Source organism: Gekko japonicus, unplaced genomic scaffold, assembly GCF_001447785.1.
Source record: "Gekko japonicus isolate JY-2015 unplaced genomic scaffold, Gekko_japonicus_V1.1 scaffold2, whole genome shotgun sequence".
Lineage (NCBI taxonomy): Eukaryota > Metazoa > Chordata > Lepidosauria > Squamata > Gekkonidae > Gekko > Gekko japonicus.
Genome location: NW_015175358.1, coordinates 4,381,263 through 4,393,756, shown reverse-complemented (window position 1 = coordinate 4,393,756; position 12,494 = coordinate 4,381,263). Strand labels below are relative to the sequence as shown.

The 12,494-nt window shown below is 42.9% G+C and overlaps 1 protein-coding gene across 1 annotated transcript in view; it reads right to left on the bottom strand.

Moving 5' to 3' along the window:
- Window positions 1–7,404, bottom strand: part of TLDC2 (TBC/LysM-associated domain containing 2) — an 8,288-nt gene extending 884 nt beyond the window's left edge. Inside the window, exons 1-5 of the mRNA XM_015425241.1 lie at window positions 7,366–7,404; window positions 4,783–4,947; window positions 2,683–2,835; window positions 1,522–1,617; window positions 476–549 (exon numbers count right to left, since the gene is read on the bottom strand). Of these exons, the coding sequence (XP_015280727.1) occupies window positions 476–549; window positions 1,522–1,617; window positions 2,683–2,835; window positions 4,783–4,947; window positions 7,366–7,404 (527 nt within the window). The remainder of the gene's footprint in view (window positions 1–475; window positions 550–1,521; window positions 1,618–2,682; window positions 2,836–4,782; window positions 4,948–7,365) is intronic.
- Window positions 7,405–12,494: the final 5,090 nt, after the last annotated feature.

Here is a 12,494-nt window from a genome sequence, read left to right as displayed (position 1 = left end):
TTTAATAAAACATGGCGTTAATAAGTGAGGCCTCTGTAGAGATGACGATAAAGCAGATCAAGGTGGGGGAAAAGACACTGTTTACTCATGGCCCATGATCTCCAAGCAATCTCTCCAGGCTCCAAGTTATCTACAAATTCTCATTTTTTACCATCCACAAATATATAAACTGGAGCCCTGATTAGAATGGTCACTTGTGGCCACTGAGAGACCAACAAGCATGGAGACAAAGAGACACTGTTGTTATGGTGGGGATTTCCTAAGCAGTCAAAGTTTGGCTCAATATAGATTAGCTGCTGAAATGCTTGATTGGCTCAGGCAGCGCTGAGGAAATTGGCTCCAAATAGAGCCAAGGCAGTACCAACAAATACGTTAGGTATACTGAGTCCCTTAGCTGCAAATTTTCAAAGAAACATTTGCATTGTGCGCTAAAAACACTCAGCCTCCCATACCCACTCTTTTCGCAGCTACAGACCTGCCTCCGCCAACTGCCAGTGAATCAGCATCTCCTTTCATGAAGAAGGTGTTTTTGCCAGTCCATTTAAATACCTGGAGATGGGGAAAAAACATATTTGCAACTAGCAAATAGGCATCTTGGGAATAAGAGGCACAGCTGTTACTGTAAAGTTTGATCAAGTAACAAGTCCTTTGTGTCCCAGAACTTGCTTGAAGCTCTTTACATTGTACACTGAACTGAAATTTATTGAGCACTGTACCAGCATCCTTTATTAAATTCTTGCAGACTTTGACTAAGAATATGGAATGATGTTAAGAAGTAATCTCTGGTTGTACCATATGTCTGACAGAGAATCTGTGACAGCCGTTACAGCGCAGTGGTTATAGCACTGATCCTAGGAGTGAGGAGACCAGGCTTCAAAGCCTCACTCAGCCATTAAGTTTGTGAGGTAACTTCGGGCCAGTGGTTATTTCTTAGCCTAACCTGTCTCCCTGGGTGTTTGTGAAGATAAAATTGAGGAGGGGAGAACAATGTGTGCTGCCCTAAGCTCCTTGAACGAAGTGCGAAAGAAAACCCTGATAGATGTACAGGAAAAAGAAGCAAGGCCTACACACGCACCCTTTATTCCATGTTTGCCGTTACTGGTTTACCACTTTCTTCCATCTGTTTCAGTTATGACTTATTATAGTAGAACAATGGCTGTACAGCAGTGGAATGGATCACAACAGCAGGTTGGATCCAGACTATATTTTGGCAGTTTCCATCAGTTCCCCTTTCTGCTTCTGAACCCACTCATGCCATTCCTCATGGTCCCCTGTTTCCCAGGAGTAGTGTTTCGTGGAGATCAGTGGGCTGCTATGGAGTGGGGGTTCCAGGAAATTCCCATTCTGCCATTGAAAAATTTAGTCTGGATCCAACCCATTGAGTCCTTTAATGGTTATGCACAGACTGATTTTTCAGTTGTGACAGATGTTTAATATCCCTGAAGTTGTGAACTAGCACACACACAGTCACGTACCCCTGCAGCAATGCCCCTATTTAGGAAACGGTATGGCTTCAATCACCTTCAGTTGTGGGTTGAAGGAGAACAAGAACATTTCTCCATTCCCATAGAAGCTGTTGCTGACATGGATGGCTGTAGAAGAAAAGGCTCCAAATATCTGAAAAAAGGATGCAGAAAAGGGAGATTTATGCAGGTAGGGCTTTTGTGTTTGCCCAATGCCCAAAGCAGCTCAAAATATAGGCAAAATACAACAGTATTCTGAACGTGGATGTCCATACTTGCATTCAAAATGTGTAGTTAGCTGTCATTTCAGATTTCTTAAAATGTATGGTCTTTTCTAGGTGGAATTTTAGGCCCTACTCAACCTGCTGTTTTTGAGTGTCAGTCGCTTTACGTTCAGAGGCTTTGCAAGGGGAAATTTTCTGCTGTCCATGAACAGGTTAGCTGAAAAGAATCTTTATCAAAAATATACCCAGGAATTAAAGCTAGTATATAAAGGGCACCTCATTTCAAGAAGGGCCAAGCACTTGATGTTCGTTGCTACAATTAAAAATGACATTTCTAGGAGTGCAGAATTCAGCACCCTAATACTCTCAAGTGTTATGTATCAGCATCCTAATAATCTGAGATGTTATGCAGGGCAGCAAAGACCGACTTCCAAGTCAGTAACAGTAACCAGAAAATGTTTTCCACTGGACAGGATTTGAGTATACATAGCACTCTGCACCTTACTATGCCTAGCAAAACCAGGATAAATGACCAAATACATGAATTAATGCTCATACTTTACACAGATTGTATATTTCAGCTGTTCTTGAAACAGAGTTTAGTTTAATTCAGTAGAAATTAAAAAAAAAAATTTTGCACACAGTATATGTTTTCTGGAGCATAATGGCCCATTTGAGTGTATATATTGCTGTTGAAATGCTACTTATGCACTTCAGAGAACTAGATGCATTGATTTAATTTGTCCTAATTTTCTGCTTGTTTTATCTTTTGACTCCAATGTATTCATTTTATACTTTGTTGTTAGTCCCAGCAATCACGTGCTGGTAGCCATGTATCAAGGGGCAGGTAGAAATGTTTTAAATACCTATGGAGAAAGAATTTCAGCAGTTACATTGCCAGGCTCAGGCATTTGTAATAAGGAAGAAATTTTAAAGACTTCCAACATTAATTAGCTTTGCTTTGCTACTTTTTGGACCTTTCAGCCCCTGCTTACCTGACCATCAGTGTCTCTAATGACCAGCAAGATAGGAGAGACCAAGTCAGTCATGCTTCGGTACATGGTCTTGAGGCTAAATCCATCCCGCGCTGTACAGTAGATGAGGTTCCATGAGTGTCCAATTACTCTCAGGGGGAAGTGTGGGGCAAGCTGAGGAAGTATCAGATATACAAGCTCAGTCCTCTTATTGCCCCTTAGGCAGTCTCTTTTCTCCTTAGAGCAGTGGCTCCCAATCTTCTTGAGTATGAGGGACCCCCTTTTAACACCACAATGTTTCACAGACACCCCCCACCTCCATGATAGCAGTTGTAATATTGGTATCCCTTGACTGAGAAAATAAACCAGCCAGCACTTGGAGTCATTAATGGGCTGGATGAAGGTGAACAAACAGAAACTTCTCCTTGAATGAGATGACTGGGGCTGCTTTGCAGCTTTCATTGGTCATCTGGTTGAAAGCTAGGCAGCACAAGACCAATACAAAAGCTTCATGTGTTTGTATAGTTTGGAGTGAGTGGTATAGAAAGACCCCTTTGCTAACACAGTTAGCAGTTAGTCTGTACTCATGGGAATTTGCTTGGATGAACAATGATCTTCCAGTCCTTGACAGAACAATTGGTGGATGCTTTTTTATCTTGATTTTGACTCTGTTTTTCAGTGGTAAGTTGGCTCCCAAAGGAGTTCATGGTTATCAGAATCTAACACAAATAATGATTATAGTTGGTCTGAAACAGTAGAACAAATTTAGATTCCTTTAAGACCAACAAAGGTTTATTCAGTGTATGAGCTTTCGTGTGCAAGGCACACTTTCAAATACATTTTGAAAAAATGTCCCTTGCACATGAAAGCTCATACCTTGAATAAACCTTTATTGGTCTTAAAGGTTCCTTATGGAATACAAAATGTTCCTTATGGAGAGAATTCTCAGTCGTGACGGATCCAGGCATGATCAAGGGATGCTTGGTTGCTCCTCCCACCCCATGGCCTTAGCAATAACAATTGGGCTGCAGGAAGGTGGCCCTCGACTTCAGAAAGTGCTGTCAGATCTCTGGGCATGTTGTGATCACTAATCTAGGTGGCAAAATAAATGAGAAGTCCAGTGGCACCTTAACAAATAGCAAAATTTATTCCAGCATACAGCTTTCTTGAATCAGAGCTCACTTCAGAGGCATGAACTGCTCCCCCACACCTACCGGGTTACTCTAGGGTGGCTGAAAGGGAAACGTGTGTCCTGGTGATATACTCCTGGCCCCTAAGGGCTTCCTGGTGCAGCTCTGGGCCCTCCTGGGCTGGCAGAAATGTGGGAGGGATCAGGGAATCCAACTGATGGGCCAACAAGGGAGCCACTGCTAAAACAGTGTCTCCTTAAAGGGCCAGACCCCATGCCTCCATTCAAGGCATGGACATTTCCTGCTGCACTAGAAATGAGAGGGGGTGGGTGATGGAAGCCAGTATGCTCCAGCCCAGCCTCTCATGAGGAGTGGTTCCCTTCATGCATAGGCAAGCAGATCTCACTGGGCTGGTACAGCCTCGGAACCTCCAGCTGAAGATGGCATGAGACCACCTGCCTGGGTTGGGGGCTCTGAGCAGGCAGAGCCAATTGGAGAGATGTGGCCATGCTGCAGCAAGCCAGCTGGTAGATGACAAAAGAAGCTGGGGGAAAGGCGGAAACCTCCCCAACCTGAATGGATTCATGGACCTCATGTAATAACTCCACAGCCCCCCAGAAGCTGCCAGCCCACAAGTGAGGAACCACTGCCTTAGGGCTACTCGTTGCGAGGATCTGTTCCTTACATCCAAGCTAACCTCAGCCGTTGGTTCCTCTTAACTCTGGCCATCTCCTGGTATTGTCTGTTAAAAAGTGGGAGTAAAACTCTTGGCAATGGGGCTTCTATTGCCCTATTTGTGATACTGGGGCCCCAGAATTCTCAACTGAACATACATCATTTGAGGAAAAACCTTGGAGGTGATGTATGGAGGCAAGGGGTTTACTGGGAGAGTCCTGCAACAGCAATCTTTCAGCAAAAATGTTGAACCTCAAAGTGAAGCCAACCCCCAGCTCTCTACAGAACTATAGAGTATGTTGGGAAATGTGCTCACCTTCTGGATTTCTTCTAAGTGCACAATGTTGCTCTTTTCATTCAATACCGGTTCATGAAAGTCTTCTGTGCATAAGGCTGGAGTGTCTGTAGCTGTACAGGCTGGGTTCTCCTGTTCAGCAGCTTCTTCAGGTTCCAGAGGAAAATCTTCATCTAGTAGGCTGGGCTAGTGAAAGGTCAAGCATTGTTAGAGGCAAACAGAACAATGTGACAACTGTTCCCCCCCCACACACACACACACTTGGTCCACAAAATATCTCCCTCTGGGAGAAAAGATGGAACTTCAGCTTGTTAGAAGGATACCTTTCAGAGAGAAAAATAAAGGCTAAGGGACAGGGCATAGAAACTGGCATACAGAAATTAATCTTAGATTGTTTGCTCCAGAGAATTTTTAATTTCAGTGAATAAGCATGAGACCTCTGCCATTTTGACTGTTATTCCAAGTAAGTTACCTGAAATGTATGTTACTAACCAGTTATCTTGCTAGGGAAAATATTACCCCGATGACCTCAAGCCACACAAATGTCCTTCAACTTGTATTCTCAACACGTATTATTGTCTCTAAAATAAACAGGATTCTTATTTTTATTAGGTTTCTAATTTATACCCACTTTACTCTCTAGTGAGGAGCCAAAGCAGCTTGTTATGTCATTCTTCCCTTCTCCACCTTATGCACATGACAGCAAACCTGTGAGGTAGGTTAAGATGAGATAGTGTGATGGACCCATGGTCACCTAGTGGGGTTCCATAGTAAAGTAGGGTTCCAAAACTGTTTGTCCCTGATCCTTGTCTGACACTTACCACTATGCCATGCCAGTTCTCTTGTGGCACTTTAAAGACTAACAAATTTTATTTAATCTTTTGTGAGCTGTGCTCACTTAGTTAGAAGGATAGAGTGAACATTTACTTGGCAGAACCATTTACAATCAGAATTACAAGTTGAAGGGACTTGTCTTACAAATAAGGTTGCCAATTGGCCTGGAGAAACAAAAATAGATCCATAATGAGAGATTATTTAGAAGAAGAGTAGGTTTTCTCTACTTTGTGTCTCAGAGCAGCTTAGAATCTCCTTCCCATCCTCTCCCCACCACAGGAACCTTGTGAGGCGAACTGAGAGTGGCCCAAGTTCACCCAGCTGGTTGCATGTGGAGCAGTGGGGAATCAAACCCAGTCCTCCAGATCAAAGTCCACCACTCTTAACCACTACACGGCACTGGCTGTCATTTTTACCAGGCTCTCTATTTGCCAGGTGATATGCCCATTTCCACATATTAGTAAAGGTAAAGGTTCCCTTTCTCAAGAGCTGGTTGAATCCAACACTAGGGGGCAGTGCTCAGAGCTGGTTGAACCCAACACTAGGGGGCAGTGCTAATCTCCCATTTCCAAGACGAAGAGCCAGCACTGTCCGTAGATGTTTCCGTGGTCATGTGGCCGGCATGATTAAACATCAAAGCGTACGGAATGCTGTTACCTTACCACCAACGTGGTACCTATTTATCTACTTGCAATTTCTTGCTTTCGAACTGCTAGGTTGGCAGGAGCTGGGGCCAGAGACGGGAGTCCATCACGAGGCACTAGGGTCTCAAATTGCCAAGCTACAGACCTTCCAGTCTGCAGCTCAGCATCTTAACCTCTAAACCACCGTGGCCACACATTAATCCTCTATTAAAAAGACATAATATTTTCCTCCAGGTCTGTTGGCAACCCTACTTGCAAAGGAAGAACTGTTGTGAATCCCATCATAAATCATTCAGGTCTGAGAGACTGAAACTAATATGGTTTGTTGCATGAGGTTAGCAGTCCCAAAAAGAAGCAGGGGGGAAAAAACAAAAACCAATAAAAAGTCTTCTAGTCAGAGTGAGCAAGGAACCACACATAACTGTTAACAAACTGACAATGAAAAATGTTTGACAAATACATTTCCAACTGTTAAAAGTCCAGGGTGACAAGTGATTGGTAAAATTCAAATCTAATAAAGAGAAATACAGAGATCATACAACTGGTTTAACAAAACATAACCCAACCTGTGAAAGGTAATCAAAGGTTTAGGTATTTAGATATTTTTCAAAATTAGTGAGCTAGAAATCCAAAGTTTTTTGTTTAAACTTGTAAAGGGGGGCACATCTATGGAGACAATCAGTACAGAGGATTTTACAATGTTTGAACTCTGCTTAAAATTTTTTAAAAATCCACTTTTTAAAACCAGAATAAATTATGAAGATCTGAAGATCTTCATCTTAACTTCAAGAATTGATTTAGCATAAATTTTACCTGCAGGTTTAGCCCAGAACTTTGAACACACACACACACAAAGCTGCCATATACTGAATCAGACCACTGGTCCATGAAGGTCCCTGTTGTCTACTCAGACTTGGCAGCAGCACTCAAGGATTTTCCACATCACCTACTGCCTGATCCTTTTAACTGGAGGTGCCAGGGATTGAACCAGGGACCTTCTGTATGCCAAGGAAATGTTGTGTCACTAAGCCATGCCCTATCTATAATCAAAGGAAGACCAAACTTTGTGTTTGCTTACTACTACAAATTCTATGCTAAGAAGAGCTGGATTTTGTAACATACATACATGCATACTTGATATAATTTCTTCTGCTTTGTCAGTCATGGTAGAAAGACAAGAAGCTAGATATACTACTAAAACTTAATGCCTGGCTCCACCTCACACCTACTACTTCTTAGATTTCACAAGTTCTTATGCATATACTTCCAAACCTATTTTTGCAGCTGGAAGGACTAGAAAGCTGCCTTTTTTAAAAGAAGAAAGCTAATATTCGAGGAATGATGAATTCTATCAAATTCTGCACATGCACAGAATAGATACACCCATCCCTACTGGTTAACTATGCTTATTGACTACTAGTGGTGTTAAGGTATCAGTGGTGATGGCATTAGGTACTATCAGCAAAAACTGGAGTCCCTGTGGTAAGATCAGATACTTGCCATGATACAGACATTCACTTCAAAACTGGCAGTGAGGCTAACAGTGAAACTTTAAGGTTTAGTTGTTTTCCCCACAATACCATGCCTGAAGGAAGGGATATTACTGGGGGAGGGCATGCCTCACTGTCTATGGACTGGGATGTGAAGAGTCAGCACAGTTTAACATACCAGCAGTTTGTTACATGCCAGGCCACAAATCACTGCACAGCCACAATTCAATTCAGGAAACCATAATTAATTCATTGCGATTCTAGTTCGGAAGGAGGCCAAATTTTATCTGTGGATTACAGCTTCCCGTTTATTTAGACTGCACAGATCTTGTTCACTTAGATGTTTTCCTCACATTTTGAGACTGCCTTGAATTAAGGTTATCACATTAATGGCCCTCCACCCCAATTAAGAACAATAGCATTCAAAACCCCAGTGGTGTAGTGTCAATAATTTCCATTCCCAGCACTGAAGCCAGATGGTTTCAGAAAGACAGAAATGGTAAGTGGGGGGTGAGAGATAATGCAAGTTTGCTTTCATTTTCATTACCTACTGTTCACTTCCCCCTCCCCAGACGTATAGACCCCCCCAGAACTTACCAGGAGTGAATAGCGGCAGCTTGGCATTTTCATCCTGTCTGCGATTATCCAAGGTAGGACCAGCAAAGGGTTCTGTTTCCTGGGAGGGAGGCAAGGAGGGGGGTGGGTGGAGAGCAGGTGTCTGCCAATGGCCTGTTGAAAGCAACACACTTCCCTATAAACACAGTGTACTTTACCCCTTCTCGGCTGTCACCTGAGATTATTTGAAACCTCCGCTTCTCATATGCTTTTCTATACCTGCACTCTGCAGCTTCAGAAACACAAGTGCCAGAGGGGAAAGAGAGGTACTGGACAAATCCAGCTCTTGCGGTAGCAAAAGGCAACAAAAGCTTTTAATGGTCACACCCAGTTTATAGTAGGGAGCCTTTTTTGTGTGGGGGAATGAGGAGGAAGAATAAACGAGCAAGTGCAGGGAGCTTGCAGGAAAGTGTTTGGAAATGTGAGCCTCCAAGTGCAGGTGGGGGGTTGCATAGGGTCACCAATCTCCAGGCGACAGAGATCAGTCCACCTGGAGAAAATGCCACTTTGGAAGGTGGACTCTATGGCATTCTACCCCATTGAAATCCCTCCCCAAACTCCCCCCTCCTCAGCCTCCACCCACCAAATCTCCAGGTATTTCCCAACCCAGAGTTGCAACAGGTATATTAATGCATTATATATCATCCAGCAGCAAACCCATGTCATACTCCTGGACACGTTGAATTTGTTGAGATGTAAGAACAGACTTGAAGGGAAAAATGGCTCCGGACAATCACTGTAGTACAATTAAAAGTTGCAATGAGTTTCAATGGATTGGTTTCTTCTCCATGAGTCACATTATTTAATTGTGAATCCTACAGTAAGGCAAACTATGACCAGAAAGATGATGAAATTTGAACAGATTCTAATGCAACATATGAATAGCGCAAAAGGAATAACTTCTAAAATATACTCATTTAGTTGAAATATATACAAATACATCAAATGGTCTAAAAACAATATGGGGAAATGATACTGGGATAAAAACAGAACAAAATATATGGAATAAAGTATGGGTGACTCAAACAAGGAAAATTGTATCAATGGTCCTTAGGGAGAATTCTTTGAAATTACTACATCGATGGTATATTACTCTGGTACATCTTGTAAAAATAAGTAATACAAACAACACAAAATGTTGGAGACATTGCAACCAGCAAGGCAATTACATTCACATGTGTTGGTCATGCTCTGTAGTGTCACAGTTTTGGGGAAAATATTTACAGAAATGGAAAATATTATACATTTATGCCACACCAGCGTGGGCTTTGTTGACAATTGGGGTGGGGGAGGGAGGAGAGAGAAAATGGCAAGGTGACATCCAAGGAATTAATAGTGTTTGTGTTGATGGCAGTCTGTAGGGTGATAGCAAAGTGTTGGAAATCTGCAGAATTTTTAACATTACATTACTGGTATTCCGAGCTATGACAAATAGTAGAAAAATGACGTATCAGCTTAGAGTAGTCAAAAATAAAGCCAAAATGTCAGATTTTTATGATACGTGGCATGATTTTATTTCATATACGAATCAGAAAGGTATTCAACAACTATCCAAGCCCTTCCTCAGTTTATGGAAAGAAATTAAGTATACAAAGACTTATTTTTAACTTCCTCTCTTCGTCATATCTTGTAAGATAAATTGAAAAATGTTTTAAATATTAAGCTTTCTGTCAATAATTTGATTCAACATTGTCTTCCTTTTTCTTATTTGTCCTCAGTTAATTTCTTATTCACCCCCGGCTTCCAAGAGTTGGTGTAAGAATCAGATCAGAGGTAGTTTGCCAATGTCAAGAGAGAATCAGATAAAGCAGAAATTCCAAACCTTTCTGAGCCTGCGGGCTCAGTGTGCACAGCTGCAAAATGGCTGCCACGGCCTACCTACAGTCACACAGTGAAGATCTTTGTGCTGTGATGGCAGCTGCTCCCTAGAGTGCATGCAGCTCCCAAGCAAACTCCAGTGAATGGCTCAGTGAACCATCAATGTGATTATTCCTCAGTTGGGGGGATATTCATGACAGGTGATTGTGATGAAATCCAAACCTGCCGAAGTTTGGGCATTGTGAATAAATTTATATTTTCTTTGGAGATTTGAACTGGGCGAAACCTTCACTTTGCATTTTAAAAAGGTCTTTCTCTCTGGGCAGAGAATAGAGAGGAGGAGGAAAGACAGTTCAATTGCTTTCCAGCTTACCTCAGCCACCTTTTTAGAAATGCTAATAAGTCTAGCAAGAGACAATGGGATGGTCAAGCTTGCTCTCTGCCCCCCAGCAAGTAACAGAGACTTGGAGGTATTAAGTACTAGAAGAACTTCAGGAAGAAACTTCTGGAGATTGGAGGAAAAGCTTCTTTGACCTGGCCTGATTGGTAAAATGCCTGGGAGCAAGGAGGGATGTCTCTTTGGTGCTGATTCCATTGAAGTAGGCAGAACTCTGAACTAAGGTCTGGAGGAGGAGGAGGAGGCCATTGCTATGTGCTGGCCTGCGCACCTGAAGGTAGCTTGAAGGTAATGCAACTCCTGTAAAAATTTGTAACTTTCAAAGCTAAGGAGCCTGCTTTATACTTAACAACTGATAGGGCATGTATAGAGGGATGATAGGGCATGTATCGAGGGAGGGACAGAGGAATTGCGGTTTACCCTTTTCTTTTAAATCCGTGGCTCCATCTGGTGCTGTGCTAAAAGCATGCTTGTGAACTTGGAAGGGAAGCTGGGAGTCCTGACCCTCCCATTGGGCAATTCCTACATAGGTCAGGTGATGGTGGTGGCTGAACTGAGAAAGAATAAAGCCCCTCCAGGTGTTGGGACAACCCTGGAGTGCAGGCTGGAACAGGACCTGCTGGTCAGAGCAGAACTGTTCCACCACAGGTATCTCCATTGGTAATGTGCAAAGGACCATGTTTTATGAGTCATAGGCATAACTATTGCCTGATATCAAGACATAGGAGACCATTTGCTTACTCCATGGGTTTGAACTTCACTTATCCACACAAATATTTATGGTTTTGGGGCAGAATAAGAGTCTCAGTAATACAGTATGTGTTTTGGATGCATAAGACCCCAGGTTCAATGCCTGGAATCTCCAGTTAAAGGATCTCAAAAAACGTATGTATTGTGTGTGTAGAACAGCCAGGAGATCTTAAGATTGTCTGGCAGCCAGAAGTTCTAGCTCTTTAGCATTACGCACCACTAGGTGGCAAGCTAGACTTGTTTTTAAGGCAATTCATTTCAGAGGTAGTTTACTATTGCCTGTCTCTGCATCACAACCCTGGTATTCCTTGGAAGTCACTCTTCCAAATACTAGCCAAGGCCGACTCTGCTTAGCTTCTGAGATCTGACAGGACTGTGCTAGCCTAGGCTATTCAGGTCAAGGCGTTGTTGGGAAGATCCTGGACTACTGCTGCTGGTCAAGAAACACTATAGAATCACAGAATCATTGAGTTGGAAGGGGCCATATAGGCCATCTAGTCCAACCCCGTGCTCAATGCCAGGATCAGCCTAGAGCATCCCTGACAAGTGTTTGTCCAGCCGCTGCTTAAAGACTGCCAGTGAGGGGGGAGCTCACCACTTCCCTAGGGAGCTGATTCCACTGCTGAACAACTCTTACTGTCAAAAATCTTTTCCTAATATCCAGCCAGTACCTTTCCACCCTTAATTTAAACCTATTATTGTTAGTCCTATCCTCTGCTGCTAACAGGAACAGCTTCCTGCCCTTCTCTAAGTGACAGACCTTCAAATATTTAAAGAGAGCAATCATGTCCCCCCTCCACCTCCTCTTCTCCAGACCAAACATTCCCAAATCCGTCAGCCTTTCCTCATAGGGCTTGATCTCCAGGTCCCCGACCATCTTTGTCGCTCTCTTCGGCACCTGCTCCATTCTGTCCACATCCTTTTTGAAGTGAGGCCTCCAGAACTATACATAGGATTCCAGGTGTGGCCTAATCAATGCAGTGTACAGCGGGACTATGACATCTTGTGATTTGGAGGTTATTCCTCTGTTGACACCTGCCAAGACTGCCTTAGCCTTTTTTGCACCTGCATCACACTGACTGCTCATATTTAGCTTACAGTCCACCCATACCCCAAAATCTTGTTCACACACACTGCTACCCAGAAGTGTCCCCCCCCCAATCCAGTATGCGTAGTTAGGAACAC